Here is a 21,471-nt window from a genome sequence, read left to right as displayed (position 1 = left end):
AGCTATAAAAATAAATTTTAGATTTTTTCGTATATGTTATATTTTGAATTTTTAAAAACGACAATAAATGACTAAAACTATTAAAATTATTATGTTAAAAATTAATGATCAATGGTTTAACATTTTTATTATAAGAATATACACATGATTTTAAAACCATATGAGTAAAAAATATCATTTAATAATAAAATATATATATATATATATATTAAACACTATATACCATAAGATTACATAAATATTTTAATATTAAAACTTTCAATGAATTTTCAAGAACATTTATAAATTATAAACTTATTAAAGATTTCAGATTGAAAATTTTGTTATCGATGATTTAAATATTTTGTTATAAAACGATATGAACGATCATAGAACCGTATGATTATAAATTCTTATTTAATAAATAACTATACAAAATATACTATTCCTAGAAAAATAGGTTGGTCCATCTTAACTTATATTACATTTTTTATTAAACTAACTATCGAATTGATAAATAACGTACCAAAAAATGTTTTGCACTTTCCTTAAATAAAAGCTACGATACCTAATATGATTAACGTATATGTGAAAATTAACTATAATGAATAATAAATATTTGATAACAATTTTTGTATCTTAGTTCTTTTTTTAATTTTATATTATTAAAATATATTTAAAAATCACATTAAATATATAATAAAAACATTTATAATTTTTCTTATATGTTATATTTTGAATTTTTCAAAACGTCTATAAATTATTAGAAATTTGAAGATCCCCACTCTGAAAATTTTGTGATCAATAGATTATTTTTTTGTCATAATAAGTTACAAATGATCATAAAATTGTATTAATATGAACTTTTATTTAATATTATAAGAAGATACACATTATTTTAAAACCATATGAGTAAAAAATATCATTTAATAATAAAACATATATATTTATATATATATATATAGATTATACTATATACCATAAGATTACATAAATATTTTAATATTAAAACTTTCAATGAATTTTCAAAAACATTTATAAATTATAAACTTATTAAAGATTTCACATTGAAAATTTTGTTATCAATGATTTAAATATTCAGTTATAAAATGATATGTATGATCATAGAACTGTATGATTATAAATTCTCATTTAATAAATGACTATATAAAATATACTATTCTTAGAAAACTAGGTTGGTCCATCTTGACTTACATTATATTTTTTATTAAACTAACTATCGAATTGATAAATAATCTACCAAAATTTTTTTTGCACTTTCCTTAATTAGAAACTACGAAATTACCTAATATGATTAACGTATATATGAAAATTAATTATTATGAATAATAAATATTTGATAACAATTTTGGTATCTTAGTTCTTTTTTTTTAATTTTATATTATTGAAAGATATTAAAAAATCACATTAAATATATAACAAAAACATTTATATTTTTTCTTATATGTTATATTTGAATTTTTCAAAACGTCTATATATTATTAGAAATTTGAATATTCCCACTCTGAAAATTTTGTGATCAATAGATTATTTTTTTGTTATAATAAGTTACAAATGATCATAAAATATAACGCATATGAATTTTTATTTAATAAATATTCAAACTAAATAATATATATATATATATATATATATAAACACTAATGATTTAAAGCAACAAGATTGGCTGATCAATTTAGTCGTCCAGTTGAAATCTTTCAAAAGTATGTGAAAGACTAAAGTCAAAGTAAATATGGATTTAGAATAGTAGTTATATTTTACTAACCAAATACCAAAAAAAACCGAACCGAACCGAAACCAACCCGATATCCGGATTGAACACCCGTAATCCAAATGAAGCCAAACTATTGTTTCATTCTCCAAAATATAATAAAAATAATAACTTAATCCCGCGCAAGGCGCGGGTCTTATCCTAGTTCTATTTTATTTGATGATGTAAGAAGATTGAGTCATGTAATTAAAAACCAACGTCTTTTTCGGTGAAAATGAACAAGTACGCTTGTCTGAAAATGGTCAACGTTGGTTTTTAATAAAAAGCACTTTCAGACAGCCGTACTTATTCATTTTCATATTGTAGTAAAACATTATGGAAAATGTACAAAACAAATTTATTATAAAGTTCCGATATATTGTTGTTTTCAATTTCTCTAAGTGCCGCGGTCCGGCGGAACGAATCCTGAAAACCGGTTACCGGACAGAATCAAAGTGGTTAACTCTTTCCAGTTACTAAACTTTGGTGGAACCAAACCGGTTAACGAGTTAACCCCAAGGTTCAAGTATCTAAGCTTCTGTAGATTCCCAAGTACTGGAGGAATAGCACCCGTGAGCTTGTTTCGTGACAGGTTGATGGCCGTGAGTTTCCTACAGCTTCCGAGGCCACTAGGGATTGATCCTTCGAAGTTGTTGCTGTTCAGATCGAGAAACGAGAGATCTTGGTTCTGAGAGAACTCAGGAAGAGGACCTGAAAGGTTGTTGTCTCTAAGGATGAGTCTGCTTAGAGTCTTGCACTGAGCAACAGATGCTGGTATGTTACCGTGAAGCTGGTTTGATCCTAAGTTAAACACTGTCAGCTTATTGCCATGGCAGAGATTTGGAGGTATCTCTCCTGTGAGTTTGTTACCGATGAAGTCCAGAATCTCTAAGTTGCTGTTCAGACCTAAACCAGGTGGTATTACTCCACTGAAGCTGTTGTTGAAGATTGTAACGATCCTTAGATTCTTGAGCTTGGTTATTTCCACAGGGAGGTTTCCTGTGAGATTGTTTTTATAAACTAGCAACTGAGTGAGACTCTGAATCTTCCATATCTCAATAGGAATCTCACCCGAAAACCGGTTTTCGAATAGCTCCAGGCTTTCTAGCTTCTGTAGCTTACCTAATGCGCTTGGTAGCTCACCTCCGAGCTGGTTATCGTTGAGCTTCAACGTGCTCAAGCTGCTGCAGTCTCCTATCTCCGCTGGGATGCTTTCGGATAGACGATTCTCGGAAAGGTTGAGAACCGTGAGATTCTTCAACATGCCCAATGATGAAGGGATTGTACCTGACAGGTTGCATTTTATAATGACTAAGGCGTCAAGGCTACTGCAATTGCCCAGTTCAGGAGGGACACCGCCTTCGAATTGATTGTATGAGAAGTCCAACGTCACCAGCTTCCTGCATTTGGTTGAACCGAACCGAACTGTTCCACTGAGGCTGTTGTTAGCAACAAAGAGGTCAGTGAGATTCTCCAGAAGATTGAGACTTTCAGGCAATGAACCAACCAACTTGTTCTCGTGCAAATACAGAACCTCCAGCTTCCTGCAGTTCCCAATTGACTCAGGGATTGTACCGGAGAACTGATTGTCGAACAAACGCAGCTCCAGAATCTCCTTAGCCTCACCAACATTTTGAGGGATAGAACCGGTCAGGTTGTTATGCTCAACATGCAGATAATTCAAGGCCGGAATTTGAAACAAGGATTTAGGCAATTCACCGGTTAGGGAGTTGCTGTAAAGATACAGATCAGCCAAGCTTTTCAAGCTACCTAGAGTATCTGGGATCTTACCAGAGAACCTATTCTCAGAAACATCAATATACACGAGTGAGGTGCAGTTACCTAGACTGGTAGGTATGATCCCCGAGAGATCGTTGGAACTCACATCCAAAATCTCTAAGCTTTTGAGTTGCCCAATCTCCGGACCCAACTGCCCTGAAACCCCTGAGCCGGTGAAGTTGAGAGAGGTAACCTTCTTGGAATCATCACAGGTGATACCAAACCATTTACATGGAGTGGCTTCAGGTGAGTTTGTCTTCCATGTCGAGATTAATTCTGGTGGCACTTTGTCCAAATGCTTCTTAAGAGAGAGGAGAGCTAACCCATCTGAATTTAGACAGGAGATAGACACTATACGGGTCGAGAAAACGAGACAGAAAAGCAAAAGAGTTTCGAACAACACAAGATTCTTCATCTTAGACTTTAAGATCATCAACCAGTATTGAAATATAAAGCTCTCACCAAAATGGAGGGCGAGAGGACAATGATAATGATAAGAGGACTAAAAAGATAAAACTTGATTGATTGGTATTGACTAATATTACAAGATTTGATTAATGCCATTATTAGAAGAAAATCGGAAACGCTTGAACTGCATTTATAACAGCTTTTCAATGAAGAAGACGTTATTCAGCAGAGGAAAGAAATCCATCGTTGTGCATTAAATTACGGAGAGAATGGTAAGTATTTATATTCTTACCTAAATTGTAGATATCTCTTTATATAGTTTCTTTGGAATTTCCTCTGATTATTCAAAGGTTATTAGACTGAGTAAAACATTTCCAAACTATTGTTATCATTCTCATCAATGTTGCACATATACAGGTGTAAATATCGCAATCTTGGGAGATTTTGTGAAACTTACTAATGGTGTGAATCCACCATGACTTGACCACCATTTAGTTACGCCAATTAGATGATAACTCAAGATCCACATCTTCTTCCCACCAAGTTGCTGCCTGCGATACCATCAGTTTCAGACGGTTTAAGATACTCTGTTTTACATTCAAGAAACACAAAAACACAATCTAGACCAATGTGCAAATACCTTGTAGCCCCTGCGCAGGAACTCAAGTGAGCTTCCTTTCTCTTCTTGTAGTCCTAGAACCTGCAACAGCTCTTCCTTCGTCTGTTTGCATCCACATCCATCAGAGCTTGTTACTTCTTTTTTCAGAGGTTGGGTTAAAATTTAAAAATCACTAACACACAAAAGATGAATGCACATACTTCACCCAGGGTGAAACGAGTTGGGCTTTCTGCAACACACGCAAATGAACCATCTGACTGCTTAAGCATCACCTGCCATGGCCCTGCAATGAAAAATTTCATATCAGACATGGATAGACAGTTATGGTCACTGGTATTGACAATGGTTCCGCATATTTGATAGAGAGACAAGTATCACATAATACCGATAGGTTCAACATAAATTGGCAACACTACACATTTATTCCCGTGAAAGAACATTTTAGCATTTACCAGGATATTGTCGAAAAAGTGCTCCGTTGTAGTTCAACACATATGGTGCCACTGCCACTGTCTTAGTCAAGCAAACACAAACAACTATTCTGATGCTTCGTTGATGCAACTAGTCAAGAAAGATCTACTGAGAAATTATCATCCTAATTGGCAAGTACCTTTGAATACTCTCTGATTCGGATATAAAAGACGGGAACAAACTGAGAAAGAAACCGGTAGTGCAGATCTTTAGGGGGAAAGCCAAGTAGCCCTAGGTCAGCACTGCACTAAAGTTCAGTTGTTACCAGAAATGAGGAAACCGAGAGATATTGAGTTACACATGAAAATGAGGTGTAAGAAATACCGTAAGGTATCTAGCTCAAGATTAAAGAGAAGAGCTGGGGTTGAGCTGGCAAAGTTTTCCTGCATGTATACACCAATAACTTACAGATTACAATTGAATAAGAAGGCAGTCAAGGCACAAAGGAAAAAAAAAAATCAAAATTACTGAAACAAGAAAGGATGAAAGGAATCAAATACCACAAACTGCTCTATAACAGAGAGTTCTCGAGTGCTGCAATTGATAAACATATAAAGGGTCGGTGGCTCCTTGGGCTCCCAACTACCTGCGGGAACACATAATCCTCATGAGAACATAAGCAAAAAAACTTCGAAAAATAAAACTTTTTAGATGAAGGAATTGTAGCTATACCTTCGTTTTCATCTTCAAAATCAAAGTCCAAGGTACTCCTTATAGACCTGAAGAAATTGGTGACAGAAGTGCCAGGTATATCATCTAGAGAACGGATACTTATGCCATCAATCTGACGAGAAACACACAAAAGAAATCAAGCCGTTGTTAATCATCAAGTGTATTCAATATCTCAAACAATGCAGCAAAAAGGAAGCTCATTTGCTATACCGAATCAAACGCTGCTTTGAAGAGTTGCGAAGCTCTGCGTTTCTCAGGCTTATCAGGAAAGACCTGAAGCAGAGATTATTGATGTACAAATAAGTCAGAGAGTAGCAAACAACAAGGATGACTAATCACGTAAAGAGATAGATTACAATGCACGCTCTAGTCTCTACTTTCTCCTGAAGCTTCCGGACAACAGACAAAGCCAGTTGTATGTTGGCATCAATGAAATCGTCTGAAGAGCCCTACACAATCAATCACACAAAAACGCTAAAACGAAGCTAGAACACGAACAGTCTCATTGATAACATGGAAACAGACCTTGTATGAAGAAATGCTACTGGGCAAAGGTCTGCAGAAGAACAGATAATCAGAAACGAGCTATTGTACAATTCAGATGAAAGAGGGAAGAGGATGTTTACGGGAAATCGATTTCCAAACGAGATTTGGATTCCTGGAGAGCGAAGGCGAGAGAGTTCGCGGCGTCAGAGACTAGAACTTCGTACGATTTGGGTTTATAAACGGAGACGCCTCTCCTAGGGTCGGAGTCGGGAGATGCAGACGAGAGTGCGCCGCCGCTTTTCGCGGTGGCTCCGCATCTGACTCTTCTGGTGAGAATCGAGGGAGAAGAGAAGAGCGCCGGTAACATCGCCATCGCCATTTTTGCTTTCTCTCTCTATCTCTCTGTGGTTTAACCGTTAAAGTTGTTCAGCGATGAGTCTAATCCGCACTTCATGACACGTCAGCAGATTTTGTTATCTTTCATAACCGGAAGAAACCGGATTTTGATTAGCGACCCACGACCGGCTGCAATACGACGACGTTTTGCAAATTTGTGGCGCTGAGACCGCTTGAGACGGTTATTATCCGCTGCTGCGAGGCTCATGGTAACTTCTCTTGATAACCGTTGATCTCTACTTGATCTGATGGATAGTGCTTTTATATCGTAGTTACACCGATGAGTTCGAGAGCTGAGAAACACTCGATAAAAGCAGTTAACTTTTGAGTCTTCGTTAAAAACAAACTTCTTCCACTCTGTTTCTCATTCTAACTAAGAAAATCCTCTTTCCCGGGAAAATTTAATTTTCTTTCCGCTGAAGAGAGAGAATGGATCGTTATCTTCTCTACACGGTGGTGCTTCTTCTTCTCGGCGCAGCTTCTCTCTCCAACGCAAGGCCACGCGCTAATCGACGTAAGTTTTCCAAGAACCTTCATAAGAATCTCTAGAAAGCGATGATCAATAGTTTCGTTTTGGTTGCAGCTCCCAACTTCATGCGATTCGTGACGAACGCAACCGACTTCGCGTCGGAGGATTACTACGACTACATAATCGTCGGCGGAGGAACGGCGGGATGTCCACTCGCCGCCACGCTATCCCAATCCTTCCGCGTCCTCCTCCTCGAGCGCGGCGGTGTCCCTTACAACAGACCCAACGTGATGTCGCACGACGGTTTCTTGACAACACTCACCGACGTCAACAGCTTCGACTCCCCGGCTCAGTCCTTCGTCTCCGAGGAAGGCGTCCCCAACGCTAGAGGCCGCGTTCTCGGAGGAAGCAGCGCGATCAACGCCGGGTTCTACAGCCGAGCTGATAAACAGTTCTTTGATAACTCAGGTCTCGATTGGGATCTCACGACGGTTAATCAGTCTTACGAATGGGTGGAGAGAGCTATTGTCTTTAGACCTCAGCTGAGGACGTGGCAGTCTGCGATAAGGGATGCGTTGCTTGAGATCGGTGTGCATCCCTTTAACGGATTCACGTTGGAGCATAAAGTTGGGACTAAGATCGGTGGTTCGACTTTTGATCGCGCTGGGAGGAGACACAGCTCTGCGGATCTTCTTAGGTACGCAAGAAACTCAAACATTAGAGTTGCGGTTTACGCTACCGTGGAGAGAGTGTTGCTAGCTTCTTCTCCGAGTGATTCGGGTTGTAATGTCTCTGCTATTGGAGTTGTGTACCGTGATCAGCTTGGACGTTACCATCACGCGATGATACGAGACAGAGGAGAGGTGATACTGTCTGCTGGCTCGCTAGGTACTCCACAGTTGATGCTTCTTAGCGGGATTGGTCCAAGGAGTTATCTTTCGACTTGGGGGATCCCTGTGGCTCATGACTTGCCTAATGTGGGGGACTTTGTGTATGATAACCCGAGGAACGGTATCTCGATTGTTCCTCCCGTTCCAATGGAGAACTCGCTGATACAAGTCGTTGGTATTACTGAGGAAGGTGCTTTTCTTGAGGCTGCTTCCACTGTAATCCCGTTTGCGTCGCCTCTACGTTCTGTTTTCATTAGAGCTCCAGCTTCGCCTTTGTACGTTCCTGTGACAACTATAATGGAGAAGATCCTCGGTCCAGTGTCTGTTGGTTCTCTAAGGTTGGCTTCGACTGATGTGAGGATTAACCCGGTTGTTAGGTTCAACTACTTCAGTGACCCACAGGATCTTGAGAGGTGTGTCAATGGGACTAGGAAGATTGGGGAGATACTAAGGAGCAGAGCTATGCAGGACTTCATGTTCAGGGAATGGTTTGGGAGCCGTAGGTTCAGGTTCGTTGGGGTGCCGTTACCTTTGGACCAGTCAAATGATCTGGTGATGGCAGATTTCTGCAGACGTACTGTGAGCACGATCTGGCATTACCATGGTGGTTGCGTTGTGGGGAAAGTAGTGAACTCTGATCTTAAAGTCAATGGCGTTGGTTCTCTTAGAATTGTGGATGGATCAACCTTCAGTATCTCTCCAGGGACTAATCCACAAGCTACCTTGATGATGCTTGGAAGGTAAAAAAAACTGTCAAAAGATTGCACGCTTTGATACATTTACCAATGCTTTTGGTTAGACAAGCAGTCAACTTTCCATATGATTATAATTGCAGGTACATGGGGTTGCAGATGCTGAGAGAGAGAATGAGATACTAGTGAGATACAAGATGAGCTTGATAGCATGTTCTGGATTAGTTTACTGGTTCTTTGGCCGTGTGTTCTCCTATAATTCTCTGTTAGGTACTTCTACTGTTTAGTCTATTCATTGTTCATTTTTTCATTGGACTCCAGTTAATTCATGTAAACATAGAGTTCAGTGCGTTCATCTATAGCTGATCTAGCTCAGAGTAGCTATTAAAGTCAAGTTTCAAGCTTTACTGTGTCAAAACGCAAATGACTTGTTCATATGGCAATATATACAATACATACTATGTGAAGACTTGGCACTATTTTCCATCTACATGTTTCTTCTTGAAGTTATCCTAGACAATGAAGCCAAACGTGACTCGAAAAGAAATGTTTTTGTTGCACAACTCAAAAGCATACCATTGAACACACGAAGGTTTGTTTTATATAAAGTTGATAAACAAAACATATCTCAAAATGAGCAATATACACAAATGCGTCAGTGTTTGCGGATAATAGCTGTAACATTATGATAAGGAACTCGTCCAAAGTGGCAGATAGTCCAAGCAAACATGGTTTGTTGGTTCGCTGATTCAACCTCTGGCCTTGAGCTCTGCAAGCCTCCTGGACAAATCATCCTCATCAACTTTTTCCTCTGTCGCAGTAGGTATGGTATGACCAGCAGCCTGAGGTAGTCCAACAGAAACTTCAAGACCATAGTCATCTGCTACCTGCTGCATCAGGTTGTTGACGTCGCCTTCAGGAGTGGACAATGATGTAGAACCAGCCATGGCGTTCTCCATGAACTCAGCTTGGACCTCCATGTTCACAAACTGCTTCTCAAATGAATCCATCGTCTCTGACATCTTCTGCAGATTGCCTATTCAAAGAAACAGAGAACAGATAAGAACCCCAAGTTGTTAACAACACAACAAACCTACTTAGACTCTACCATTCATGCTACCCTTGTTATGTTTCCATAAAAAACAAACCTTTATGTCTACCCAGTAAGAATCACGCAAATCTACATGTAGTAACCAACACGCATAAACTAAACCCGAACCACTGATCACCAGCACATCAACAGGCAGAACCAATACTAAAAAAACTCGAACTTTCAATCAAACACATCATTTTTACAACACCTGTGGCAAGGGAAGACTCAAGGGATTTAACGATGTTAGTCATGGACTTGGTGATGGTGGCCATCTTAGCCTGGGTGTCAAGGCGAGCAACAACAGCGTCAAGGCGAGAAGCGAGACGAAGATAGTTCATCTGCTCGCTACGCTTACGAATAGCGTTCTCCGCGTAGATCCGAGCACCATCCATGTTCCCCTTCTCGATCGCCTTCTTCACCTTGAGCTTCTCCGCCTTCTCCTCCTTCTCGCACTTCCTTGACTGCCGCTGAAGAGACTTGGACGTGAATTTCAGATCGAATATCTGATTCATCAGCTTATCTGTGTTACCCATGTCGATCGGTTGCCTCTACACCTCCCGAATTCGATTACGATCTATCGGTAGAGAACTAGGGTTTCTTCGAATTTGGGGATTTTTCTTTTGTAGAAGAGAGAGAGATGAGGAAGAAGAAGAAAGGAGAGAGAGGAATCGAATTAAGTGGGGCCCCTTAATAAAGTAAAAGATAATGTTAAAAGTCAGCTTTGGTTTAACGTAATTAAGATCAGACTTGGCCGGTTTACTCTGATTGTTGGTAGTACCCGGTTTAACATTTTAGTCACACGCGCGCATCAAGAGGAAAAGGAGGAGGCACACGTGTCAAGAATGACTAAGCACCGTCCGATGTGTCGCCGCTCATCATCAGCGTTGCCAACTCAGAAGGAGCTTCATTATGGAATGTTGCATGACTTATCAAATTCAATCCAAATTTTTCAGACCAAACCAAAGCTTTTGTCTTTTCCCATTTCCAGATACGTTTTTTTTGAACCAAGAAGCAGAGGCAAACCCCACCGTAGGGGCAACGAGAGACGTGCATTAAAGTTCGATCTGAATTTTTGAGCATCCTTAAGTGTTCCGAGTTAACCCTTGATCCCCTTTTACGGTTCAGAAACTCGAAAATTAGAAAAGTAAATTAAAAGTGAGAGAAAAAGGAGGAAGCTTTGGTGAATAATACTCATTAAGGCATGTGAGAATCAGATCTTGAAGAAAAAGGTAGAAACTTTTCAGCTACTAAGCGAAAGTTTTCGTCTTTGTTGTGTGATTCGGGTTTTGGAGATGGATGGGAGAAATGGGGAGGAGCGAATCGTTCACGAGGTGGCAATTGTGGTTCCTAAGAGGGTTCGAGAAGAGAAAGAGGAAGGAGACTGTGTTGAAGTTTTGGTTAGTGAGCTGAAGAAGAGAGGGATGGTTGTTGATAGAGTCGTTGGTCTCGCTGATGAGTTTCTCAAGGTCGGTTCTTTTTTCCAATTTGTCCTCTTTTCAGACAAAAAGTACTGGTCTTGAATTTGAGGAGTGAACCTGAAAGAGTGAAATTTTGATGTTAAATAACAAATTGATGATGACTTAGTTAGCTCTAGTTCAGTATAATACTATGTTGGCTCTTTTGTTATCAGTAGAGTAACGTTGGAGCTAACTACAACACAATTCAGGTAGCTGCTCCTTTGGAGACCTTGGGGAGTGCAGCAGCTGAGCTTCATATACGTAAACCTACTCGTCTTGGTAACTACTGCTTCCTCCTTTGTATATAACAGCTCAAACTGTTTATGAACATTTGTATCACAGATCTTTCCTCGTTTTATGTTCTTCAGAATTTTGAATGCTTGATGGTCTTATCTATCATTTTCAGGAATTGATTTGCCCTTTGAGGTGCAAGGGTCTGAGGCTTTCTTCAGGCAACCTGATGGGTCTTTGTTCAGCTGGTTTGAACGTTTTCATTGCTATCAACATCTTCTCTACGGCATTGTAAGCTCTGGTTCTTATTTATCCCTTGTTACATGTCTTCCATTGCTTTAACGTCTCAGTTCTTGATTCATAACACATCAAAATAACTCTTGAAAATACAGGTTAACAGTGATGGTTACGACGTTACACTGAAACTCGACGACAAAGAGTTTTGTTGGGCGGCAGGAGAATCACTAGTGAGAAGGTTGGAATCAGAAGGCGTCATCAAACAAATGTTTCCTCTTCATGGTAAGCTATAGAGGCAGTCTAGACTCTAGAATGGTTTAAAATTCTCACACATGAACATACTTCTTTTGTAGATGAACTCAATAGGAAGGAACTTCTCAAAACTTGGGCATTAAACTGGTGGAACTTCACAAACCAGCCAATTGATCAGATATACTCTTACTTCGGCGCAAAGGTAGACACATAGAGAAACCTTAACTTACTATACATGCTATATCAGAAAGTTTTTTTTTTTGTATGGAAACTCATTAAATATACAAAATCACAGATTGGAGTCTACTTTTCCTTCTTGGGAATGTATACACGATGGTTACTATTTCCAGCCTTACTGGGAATTATAGTGCAGATGATTGATTTTGGGTAAGTTCTCATTTTTGTTACAAGCTCTTATGGTATATGGTACATACATCATGCCTTGTTTGCAATTTGTCTATGGTCAGGTCCTTGCAGTTTCTTGTCCTCCCAAGTTTCTTTGTCAGCACAATACTCTGGGCTGCCTTGTTTCTTCAGTTCTGGAAACGCAAAAACGCAGCTTTGTTAGCTAGGTAGGCTCTCTTCCCCCTACACTGATGCATAGCATCCAAATAAGTTGATTGTTTACCAATTGTTTTTTGTTTTATTAGATGGCAGATAAATTATTTAGTTGGTCCGAGTCAAGGATACAGATTCATTGGAATGGAATGGAGCTCCCTTCCCTTTCCAAAGGAGCTTATAAAGAATCTCGGAAACGAGAAGTTCAAAGAGAAGGAAGCGTACCAAAGATACGAATGGTTTGCTTACCGCAAGAGGTTTAGGAATGATGTTCTCGTTATCATGACCATTATCTGCCTCCAACTTCCCTTTGAGCTGGCCTATGCTCACATCTACGAGATCATCACATCCGATACAATCAAGTGAGAGCTTACTCATTGTTTTCTTTACAAGTGAGAGCTTACTCGAATACAAATTTTCTGTGATTGTTTCAGGTTTCTGTTGACAGCTATCTACCTTCTAATCATTCAGTACCTCACTCGGTTGGGAGGCAAAGTATCTGTCAAGCTGATAAATCGAGAGATCAACGAGAGTGTGGAGTATCGAGCTAACAGCTTGATTTACAAAGTAAGGGACATCATTGTTTTTACTGAGTTCATTGTTTCCTCTTCCCTAACCATTGCCACTGCAGGTTTTTGGGCTCTATTTCATGCAGACATACATTGGGATCTTCTATCATGTGCTTTTACACCGAAACTTCATGACACTTCGACAAGTATTGATCCAAAGGTTGATCATCTCACAGGTAAACAAGAAACATGATGCTTTTCATTAGAAACTCTCCTTTGAAGATTTTAACTCTTTACATATGTTTGATCTTTCTGCAGGTTTTCTGGACTTTGATGGATGGTTCTTTGCCTTACCTTAAGTACAGCTACAGAAAGTTTAGAGCTAGGTACGTCCTTTTATTTCATTCATGCAATCTAGAAATCTTGAGCGATGTCGAAAACTGCTTTCTGGTGCCAGGAAGAAGAAGAAAAGTGAAGGTGGACCAACAACAGGGAAGATATTAATAGCATCAAGAGTTGAGAAGGAATATTTCAAGCCTACATATTCAGCAAGCATTGGTGTAGAGCTTGAAGATGGACTTTTTGATGGTAATTTAACTTAAAGAGTCAATGATCTTTGGTGATTGATTATGTTTAGATGTAGCTTGCAAATGTCTCTGCTAAATAATCTGAGATGTGAAATTTGCATTTTATATTTGCAGATTTTCTCGAGCTAGCTTTGCAGTTTGGAATGATCATGATGTTTGCTTGTGCCTTCCCTCTTGCTTTTACCCTTGCTGCAGTGGTAAGAGTCTTAACATTTTGTCCGTTTCATCTTTAGCTTATGGACTTTAACGTGAAACATGATGTACACAGAGCAATGTAATGGAGATGAGAACAAATGCTTTGAAGCTATTGGTTACACTGCGAAGACCACTTCCTCGTGCCGCTGCAACAATTGGAGCTTGGTTAAACATATGGCAGGTGACTTGGATAGCATTAAAAAAAAACCCTTTACATATATTATAATGATTACTCCATCTTGCTGCACTAAATAGTTTCTTTCTTATGTGTTTCAGTTTCTAGTAGTAATGTCTATATGCACCAACTCGGCGCTCTTGGTATGCTTATATGATCAAGAAGGAAAATGGAAGATTGAGCCAGGGCTAGCTGCAATTCTCATCATGGAACATGTCCTCTTGCTTCTCAAATTCGGACTGTCTCGTCTTGTCCCTGAAGAGCCTGCTTGGGTTAGAGCCAACCGTATGAAGAATGTGACTCAAGCGCAAGACATGTACTGTAAACAGCTCTTGAGAAGCATTTCTGGTGAGTTTTCCTCCATGGCAAAGTCTCAACAAGAAGGAGCGGTCGAGACATGAAAGTATAGAATCATAGTAATACTTGAAGGCTTTTTTTGTGTGTGTGCAACAGTTAGATCTTTTGCGTCCTTTTTTTGTCCATAAAATATTATGCGATATCTTGAAGTCTTGTATAGACAGATCTATCTCCTATATTTTGTCTGTAATAGTTGATCTATGAGGAAATTATTTTTAACATTTAGGTTATAAATTTATAATCATGGGTCAGCAAACTCTTGAGAAGAACAGCAGAACAGCAAGTTGCTCTGTTATTTCTTTTACTTGGAACGTCTAGCCATCTACTTATGTATTTACATATGTCTACTCCACGAATGGTTGTATGGTTGCACACTTGCAGTAGTATAATAACGAAAGTTTCTCATTTATGATCAAGCCTCTTAAAGAAGAAATTATTAGAACAATTATTCTCTCTTTTGGGTCAAAGATATGATTTATTCTTTTCATTTAAAGATGATTTTTTCTGTTCTTGTCAATTTCTTCTTTGTTGGATTAGTGGAAAATCTTTTATGAGTGGTAAGGTTTACAGATATTTTGTTCACCTAATCACAGTATCAAATTATCAAATGCGTCTCTGACTGTAGTTTCTATGGTTTAATATTCTTTTTTTTTGGCGACGTTCTATGGTTTAATCTATGACTTTAGAAAATAAACACTTATATATTTCATATAAAAACATATCATCTTAAAAATATCACATCATATATTTTTTTGTTTGAAAATTGCAGAGTTTATACAATTAAGTTTAATTTATTTTTAGGAAGAGTCATTTGTTTACTAAATTTATGGTAACTCTATAAACATAAAGTTTTATTGGTATAAAAGAACAAAATTGTGGTCGTTTTTTTTTTATTAATATATTGTATGTTTTTGTTAAAAGTATATATTGCTAGTTCAAACTTGAATGTTTTCTAAATAAAAAAAAAAGTATTTTACATAGAGAATTTCCAACAAAAAATTATCAATTATAAGAATAAAAGCGTATTTTTAATTATGAACATTTCAAAATCAAACTAATGAAAGTTTTCATATTTTTGAAATATCTAATACAATAATTTATAGATTATTTATATTTTATTATAGTTTGAGTTTGAGAACTTTATTTAGCTAGTTTCAATAAAAATGGTCTAAAATCTATTATTACATACAATGCGAAAATCACAATAAAGTTATATACAAATCCCACCAAATAGTGATTTGCTTTCTTAAATCAAAATTTGTGGAAATAGTAAACAACAGGAGAATAAAAGAGACGCAGACTGGTCCAAAGTTATACGAAAGTGATGATATTAACAATTACACAAATGAAGGTAAAGCGACAACAGATAAAAAAGGATGCAATAATTAACATGGACGTTGATTGATTTCTCTTCGCTTTACGTAATTGACGACACAACGTCATGGCCTATGCATGCAGTCGGTTTCTCAAATGTATATAAAACGATCAATTACATAAAGTATATGACAACACTAGTATCTATAGATATATATATATATATATATCAAAGTAGATTCCACTCATTGTATATATTAGCTGTCGTTTAAAAAAATTCATTTTATACTAGAATGTAATTTTCAAATATATAATGCAGTTTTCTATAGAATTTTCAGTTCTAATACTACCATCTTAACTTATTTAAAATTATAATTCAAATTCAAAAATATGCGGGTGTAATGTCGTTAATTCTCAAAGAAAAGGTTAATGTCGATCGTTTATCTCTAGAGAAGTACTTAAAGTTCTCAACAAAGATTTCTCGAATGTCGTGTACGTAAGATGTAACTAGTATTAAATTATTATTACTAGACCTAGATTATTGGACTGCACGATCTTTGGGAGCTTTATCAGCTTTGTTAAGTGGGATTCAGGTTTTTAATGGGACACGCATGACATGTCAACACAACACAGAAAAGGACGAATCTTATTATTAACACTTTTCTTTGACTGTTTTGATAATTGGACAACGAAATAATTTACTTGTGTTTTTTTTAATAGACATTTCATTAAGATGCAGAAATCTACCGGTAACGCATATTCCACTGCACATGCTGTTTTTTTTTTTTTTGCATAAAATTTGGACTGCACATGATGTTAATCGCACTAAATATATCAAACTTTAGAGTTTTTCATCTTTTTTTTTTTTTTTTTGTAACTGGAGTTTTTCATCTTTTCTATAACTATTAACGACCACAAGGAATTTCACGAGTTGTACTTGTAGACTTGTAGTGATGCTGATTCAGGGAGGTTGCGGAATAAGTGTGTATGATGTGGGATACTGATCTGATGATCTCATGTAATTATGTAAAGGAAACTCGTCAACGTGGAAACCATCGCACAATGCAGTACTTCCCAATTATCAAGCCAGACAGAGTAAAACATACCCCGCTTATTTTCTATGTGGTCATACTATTTCATGTCATAACACATGCATGATTTGATAAAAAAAAAAAAGATATGAAAAACACAAAGGTTTGATTGGCTAGACTATGAACCTATCTGAAATGTAACTAGGTTATACAGCTAAACTGTGTATAAATAAAATCATGTTAATTTACCATTTAATAGGCAGAGTTGATGCGAATATTTGTGTTGGTTAAGTTCCAAAGGTCGACGTGTCTTGTAAGTCACCCATTGCTACGAGATAACTCGTTACAGCATCTCCAACTCATTCTATTTTTATTTTAAAATAGATTTTATAGTAAAAAAAATTCTAATAGTATTGTATTTTTCAATCTGTAATAGAATAGAAATAGATTAATTCTATATATAAAGTAATTCATTTATTTTTTGTTCATCATTCTATTTTTTGTTTTAAATAAATTATCATTGGAATAAAACACAATTTCATTATAGAGTTACTATATTTGAAAAAAAATAGAGCGAATCATTAGAAATGATTTTTTTTCCAAAAAATCTTATTTGGGTGGTAGCTTCTGTGTTTGCCACTGATGTAGTGTCACCGAACCAACTTTATTTAGGGCATGACTGGTTTAAATGCAGTGCGGTTGCGGAAGTTTGCGGATGTGGATAGTTGCAGTTTCGAGCAGTTTTAAGAGATTTGTACGACTGGTTCTGCGATTTGAAATTGGTGCATACTTATGACTAATTAATTACCAAATGCAGCAGCGGTTAAATAATAAATTAACAATATTTAAATTTTATATAATTATAAGAATATCAAAAATCACAATACTATAATAACTATAAAAATTATATTTAGAAAGCTATAGTTTTAAATTTTTAAAAAATTATAGAAAATTTTTATTTTAAAATTTTATAATATTAATTAAAATATAATAGGTATATTTTAGTATTTTTATAATCCAATTTAAAAATATTATTGAATATTTTTATTTTTGTATTTATATTGTTTTAAAAAGAATAAAAAAATTATCTTTCCGCAGCCGCAAAGGTTAGCTGGAATCAGTTTTTGAATTTATAAGATTTAGAACGGTTTAAAGCGGCTTAAATCGATTTGCCTGAATGTTGCAAAACGCCAACAACCGCTACCAACCGCAGCTGCATTTGCGGGTGGTAACAGGAAAACCAGTCGTACCCTTAGTTACTGACTACCGTTTTATTTGTAACTTTTGTTGATAACTGATATTGACGGGTTTCTCTCTTTTAATGATAGATGGTTTTGATTGGTAAAAACTAAAAACTGAGAGGAAACTGGATTAAAAAAAAATTCTAGATCCACCACGTTTGGAGTAATTATTTTTTTGTTATCTCATGTTTTATTTTTTTTCCAGCGATGATAGTTTCACTCGATAAAAACTGCGAGAAAACTTACTCTAATATGATGAGCCGAGCCCATAGACCTTTTACTCTACTTTTTGTTGCGCCAGTGGAGTTAAATCACACTCTATTTTTTTTTGTAACGGCTTTCTATCACACTCATTTTTTTATGAAATATGTATGCAGTTTTTACTTTACCACTTCCAAAAACGCACCAAAAGGAAAAAAAAAACTAATTTTTGTCCAAAAAAAAAGGAAAAAAACTAAGTATTCAAACACGTTTGAAATCCCCTATTCAGTTTATTCGTAACTAATTGTTGCGAGTTATATAAGTCTAGTCAAATTAACGCAGCTAAATATATATGTAACTCAAGTCTGAAACGGTGGACCGTCTGTCTGTTTTTGATTAAGTTTACTCGTCGGAATTTCGTAAAGATACAACTTAATAGAAAAATGATTGTTGATAACGAAGAAAGCGTTCGTCAAAAAAAAAAAAAGATAACGAAGAAAGCCAGATGAATACAACAAATGCTGTAGCCACCGAAGAAGGCTGTTTAGTTACTTAATTAAGATATCTATTTTTGTTAATCTTTGTCCCTCACGATTCCCTCTCTTTCTAAATTCTTTGCATGTGGCTTCCAAGCTATATCCAGCTTCTCAAATTATACTCAAATTAAATACCATAAGTTAAATTCTAAAGTTACGTTTTTGTTAATGTGTTAGTATGATCTTAAAAATACTAACTAAAATTAGAAGAATCTTAAAAATACTATATACTATAATGTAATTTTTAATATAATCTTACAAATATTAATTAAAATAAGACAGTATGATTATATCAAATGTAAGATGACAAGAAAAGTAATTTACCAGGGCTTCATTAAAAAATTGCATAATCTAGAATTTCATATGATATATGTCAATATATGGTTGCTAAAAAAAATATGTCAATATATTATCTTTTAAAAACATAAATCACGGCTTTGCTTTAATTTTAGTGATTGACTAAATATGCAATATATATTTTGATTACCGAATATTCTTCTCTTATTCCCGCGTTACCTCCTCACCTTTATTAAAAATCCACCCGGAAACTTGTAAAAGGCAAAATTAAAACAAAATCATCCAAGAGATCTTAATAACCGTTGGATCATAATACAAGAGACATGTTTGACCTCTAAACATCATCAAATCTAACGGTTCACAAACGAAATAGGATTCTAAAATTTTTTTTTTCTTCCTTTTTTCACCATTAAGGTAATGCTCCAATGGCATCTCTTAGAAAGTCCTCCATTGTTTTGTATAAATACCAAACCACATTTCTCTCCTTCTCCATCCACAACCAACGAACTCAAAGATCCAATCAAATCTAACACACAAATTTCTTCAGGTTTTCTTGAGACATGGCTTGCAACAACAATAAGAACAACATTGTCGTTGTGTTCGATTTTGACAAGACCATCATCGACGTTGATAGCGATAATTGGGTTATCGATGAACTTGGCTTCACTGATTTGTTCAATCAACTTCTCCCCACCATGCCTTGGAACACAGTCATGGTTTGTAACCTTACCTTTCCTCCTATGTTTCGTTATATAATAAAAGAAAACACACAAATTTAGTTTTTGTTAATTTAAAGCTTTGTTCATATCATAAACGAAGCAATAAGTTTTATTTTGTTATATTACAGGATTGTATGATGAAAGAACTTCATGATCAGGGCAAAACAATTGAAGAGATCAAACAAGCCCTAAGAACAATCCCTATCCATCCACGGATCGTCCCTGCCATCAAAGCTGCACATGCTTTAGGGTAACACACATTATTATTATTATTTGATTCATTTTCTGTTTTTTTCTAAATTATAAAATCTTGTCTAATATTAGACAAAACCCACCGGTTCTGACGAAATAATATTTACGGTTCGGTTTCCAGGTGTGAGCTTAGGATAGTGAGCGATGCGAACATGTTCTTCATCGAGACCATGGTTGAGCATCTCGGGATTAGTGAACTCTTCTCTGAGATTAACTCGAACCCAGGATTTGTCGATGAGCATGACACGTTGAGAATTTCTCCTTACCATGATTTCACTAACTCCTCTCATGGTTGCACTCTTGGCACTTGCCCTCCTAACATGTGCAAGGTACATTGAACTTTTTGTTTTCTTCTAATTAGCGTTATCATATCAACTTCCGTTACATTTAGCAAAAAAAAAAAAAAAAAATCTATTTTGTTACACCAAAAAGTGCACTTTGATATAAAATGTTAAAATAATGTTTTGGTCAGGTATTGACTACATCAGTCAAAACATGTCATCTCTATGTCAATGGTCCCATTTTTGGTCGTTTGTAAATATTTGACCATAGTTTTAATCATTTTGTATGTTTGCATTTACTTAGGGTTTAGTCATTGAGAGGATTCAAGATTCTCTAGCTAAAGAAGGGAAGAAGAAGATTTATTTAGGAGATGGAGCTGGTGATTACTGTCCTAGCCTAAAACTAAAAGCTGAAGATTACGTGATGCCACGTAAGAATTTCCCGGTTTGGGATCTGATTAGTCAAAATCCGTTGCTGGTTAAAGCAACGATTAGAGAATGGACCGATGGTGAAAGCTTGGAGAAGATATTAATGGGAACCATTGAGGAGATTATCCTGGAGGAAGAGAAGGAGAAGAAGATGTTGAGTACTAGCGCAGAGAATACTTGCAAGATTCATACAATCTCTGTCGGGATTAATGTTCATCATGAGCCTATTATGCCTCGTGCTCTTCGAGTTTCTCAGTCTGGTTAGATGTTTTTTTAATATAATGTAGGAAGAAGAAAAATATTATCTGTGGTCATGTGGTGATACTCTTCTTCTTCTCCTAGTAATCCAAACATATTGGACTTTATCCTAAGTACGATGTGACTGTGAAGTTGCATGTATCTATGATTGTAATTCTTGTTTTATAACAAGTACCTATCTGGTTGAAATATATTTCGAATTAAACCGCATAAACTAAAGTCGAATTGATTATTTACGTTACTCTATCGAAATCCCTTATATATTAAAAGAGAAGCATTGTGATAAATGCATTCACACTATAATAGACACGTGGCAGCTTCACAATAATTTGATAATAAATATGCTAACGCGTTCACACTATATTCATAAATGTGTTCACACTACGTATTTTGCGTTTTTTAATATAAAACTCACATAATGGTTTCAATAAAACTCTTGATTTTTCGGTTCAAATAAAAATAGATAAAGAATCAAAAACCAAACTATATATATATTATTTTTATTGTTTACGGATAAAGTTGAGCAAAAAATATTCATAAATTTTGATTTGATTCGTTATCCATTTTGATTGAACCAAAAAATCTGGATATCCGAAACTCTACGAAACAAATCAAATACTAAAATACAA

The 21,471-nt window shown here is 36.1% G+C and overlaps 6 protein-coding genes across 6 annotated transcripts; 3 read left to right on the top strand and 3 right to left on the bottom strand.

Moving 5' to 3' along the window:
- Positions 1-2,053: 2,053 nt before the first annotated feature.
- LOC106355951 (leucine-rich repeat receptor-like protein kinase PEPR1) lies at positions 2,054-4,011 on the bottom strand. Its single transcript, XM_013795809.3, has one exon. The coding sequence runs from the start codon at positions 3,960-3,962 to the stop codon at positions 2,148-2,150; it is 1,815 nt and encodes a 604-aa protein (XP_013651263.3). The 5' UTR covers positions 3,963-4,011; the 3' UTR covers positions 2,054-2,147.
- A 242-nt stretch (positions 4,012-4,253) lies between these two features.
- LOC106354251 (protein LPA3) lies at positions 4,254-6,623 on the bottom strand. The gene is made up of 12 exons (XM_013794145.3): positions 6,326-6,623; positions 6,225-6,255; positions 6,056-6,148; positions 5,910-5,972; positions 5,700-5,811; positions 5,528-5,613; positions 5,352-5,410; positions 5,167-5,269; positions 5,009-5,069; positions 4,757-4,839; positions 4,578-4,658; positions 4,254-4,488 (listed from the first exon to the last, which is right to left on the bottom strand). Exons 1-12 carry the CDS (start codon positions 6,562-6,564, stop codon positions 4,429-4,431), a joined length of 1,071 nt encoding a protein of 356 aa, XP_013649599.1. The 5' UTR covers positions 6,565-6,623; the 3' UTR covers positions 4,254-4,428.
- Positions 6,624-6,867: 244 nt separating this feature from the next.
- On the top strand, positions 6,868-9,026 carry LOC106354249 ((R)-mandelonitrile lyase-like). Its single transcript, XM_013794143.3, has 3 exons — positions 6,868-7,095; positions 7,165-8,680; positions 8,776-9,026. Exons 1-3 carry the CDS (start codon positions 7,011-7,013, stop codon positions 8,816-8,818), a joined length of 1,644 nt encoding a protein of 547 aa, XP_013649597.1. The 5' UTR covers positions 6,868-7,010; the 3' UTR covers positions 8,819-9,026.
- A 138-nt stretch (positions 9,027-9,164) lies between these two features.
- On the bottom strand, positions 9,165-10,427 carry LOC106354252 (ESCRT-related protein CHMP1B). The gene is made up of 2 exons (XM_013794147.3): positions 9,934-10,427; positions 9,165-9,668 (listed from the first exon to the last, which is right to left on the bottom strand). Exons 1-2 carry the CDS (start codon positions 10,256-10,258, stop codon positions 9,382-9,384), a joined length of 612 nt encoding a protein of 203 aa, XP_013649601.1. The 5' UTR covers positions 10,259-10,427; the 3' UTR covers positions 9,165-9,381.
- A 230-nt stretch (positions 10,428-10,657) lies between these two features.
- LOC106354247 (anoctamin-like protein At1g73020) lies at positions 10,658-14,504 on the top strand. The gene is made up of 15 exons (XM_013794142.3): positions 10,658-11,191; positions 11,392-11,461; positions 11,589-11,704; positions 11,806-11,932; positions 12,004-12,104; positions 12,198-12,289; positions 12,370-12,474; positions 12,553-12,822; positions 12,895-13,027; positions 13,092-13,205; positions 13,288-13,355; positions 13,427-13,557; positions 13,671-13,753; positions 13,825-13,932; positions 14,028-14,504. Exons 1-15 carry the CDS (start codon positions 11,018-11,020, stop codon positions 14,325-14,327), a joined length of 1,992 nt encoding a protein of 663 aa, XP_013649596.1. The 5' UTR covers positions 10,658-11,017; the 3' UTR covers positions 14,328-14,504.
- Positions 14,505-19,374: 4,870 nt separating this feature from the next.
- Positions 19,375-21,074, top strand: LOC106354245 (inorganic pyrophosphatase 1). Its single transcript, XM_013794137.3, has 4 exons — positions 19,375-19,619; positions 19,751-19,872; positions 19,996-20,203; positions 20,460-21,074. Exons 1-4 carry the CDS (start codon positions 19,464-19,466, stop codon positions 20,847-20,849), a joined length of 876 nt encoding a protein of 291 aa, XP_013649591.1. The 5' UTR covers positions 19,375-19,463; the 3' UTR covers positions 20,850-21,074.
- The last annotated feature ends 397 nt before the right edge of the window (positions 21,075-21,471 follow it).

This window comes from Brassica napus, chromosome A7 (assembly GCF_020379485.1).
Source record: "Brassica napus cultivar Da-Ae chromosome A7, Da-Ae, whole genome shotgun sequence".
Taxonomy (NCBI): domain Eukaryota; kingdom Viridiplantae; phylum Streptophyta; class Magnoliopsida; order Brassicales; family Brassicaceae; genus Brassica; species Brassica napus.
The sequence above is the reverse complement of the archived record's forward strand: the minus strand, read 5'-3'. Positions and strand labels throughout refer to the sequence as shown.

What these genes read in the sequence shown, in the direction of transcription:
- LOC106355951 (XM_013795809.3), bottom strand. Translation starts at nt 3,962, where the DNA reads ATGATCTTAAAGTCTAAGATGAAGAATCTTGTGTTGTTCGAAACTCTT.
- LOC106354251 (XM_013794145.3), bottom strand. Translation starts at nt 6,564, where the DNA reads ATGGCGATGGCGATGTTACCGGCGCTCTTCTCTTCTCCCTCGATTCTC. An exon ending in TTTTGAAGATGAAAACGAAG is followed by an intron (nt 5,614 to 5,699) that starts GTATAGCTACAA and finishes GTGTTCCCGCAG; the next exon opens with GTAGTTGGGAGCCCAAGGAG. An exon ending in TCCTGCGCAGGGGCTACAAG is followed by an intron (nt 4,489 to 4,577) that starts GTATTTGCACAT and finishes ATGGTATCGCAG; the next exon opens with GCAGCAACTTGGTGGGAAGA.
- LOC106354252 (XM_013794147.3), bottom strand. Translation starts at nt 10,258, where the DNA reads ATGGGTAACACAGATAAGCTGATGAATCAGATATTCGATCTGAAATTC. An exon ending in TGAGTCTTCCCTTGCCACAG is followed by an intron (nt 9,669 to 9,933) that starts GTGTTGTAAAAA and finishes TTCTTTGAATAG; the next exon opens with GCAATCTGCAGAAGATGTCA.
- LOC106354245 (XM_013794137.3), top strand. Translation starts at nt 19,464, where the DNA reads ATGGCTTGCAACAACAATAAGAACAACATTGTCGTTGTGTTCGATTTT. An exon ending in AAAGCTGCACATGCTTTAGG is followed by an intron (nt 19,873 to 19,995) that starts GTAACACACATT and finishes TTCGGTTTCCAG; the next exon opens with GTGTGAGCTTAGGATAGTGA. An exon ending in GCCCTCCTAACATGTGCAAG is followed by an intron (nt 20,204 to 20,459) that starts GTACATTGAACT and finishes GCATTTACTTAG; the next exon opens with GGTTTAGTCATTGAGAGGAT.
- LOC106354247 (XM_013794142.3), top strand. Translation starts at nt 11,018, where the DNA reads ATGGATGGGAGAAATGGGGAGGAGCGAATCGTTCACGAGGTGGCAATT. An exon ending in GTGCAGATGATTGATTTTGG is followed by an intron (nt 12,290 to 12,369) that starts GTAAGTTCTCAT and finishes GTCTATGGTCAG; the next exon opens with GTCCTTGCAGTTTCTTGTCC. An exon ending in TACAGAAAGTTTAGAGCTAG is followed by an intron (nt 13,356 to 13,426) that starts GTACGTCCTTTT and finishes TTCTGGTGCCAG; the next exon opens with GAAGAAGAAGAAAAGTGAAG.
- LOC106354249 (XM_013794143.3), top strand. Translation starts at nt 7,011, where the DNA reads ATGGATCGTTATCTTCTCTACACGGTGGTGCTTCTTCTTCTCGGCGCA. An exon ending in AAGGCCACGCGCTAATCGAC is followed by an intron (nt 7,096 to 7,164) that starts GTAAGTTTTCCA and finishes TTTTGGTTGCAG; the next exon opens with CTCCCAACTTCATGCGATTC. An exon ending in ACCTTGATGATGCTTGGAAG is followed by an intron (nt 8,681 to 8,775) that starts GTAAAAAAAACT and finishes TTATAATTGCAG; the next exon opens with GTACATGGGGTTGCAGATGC.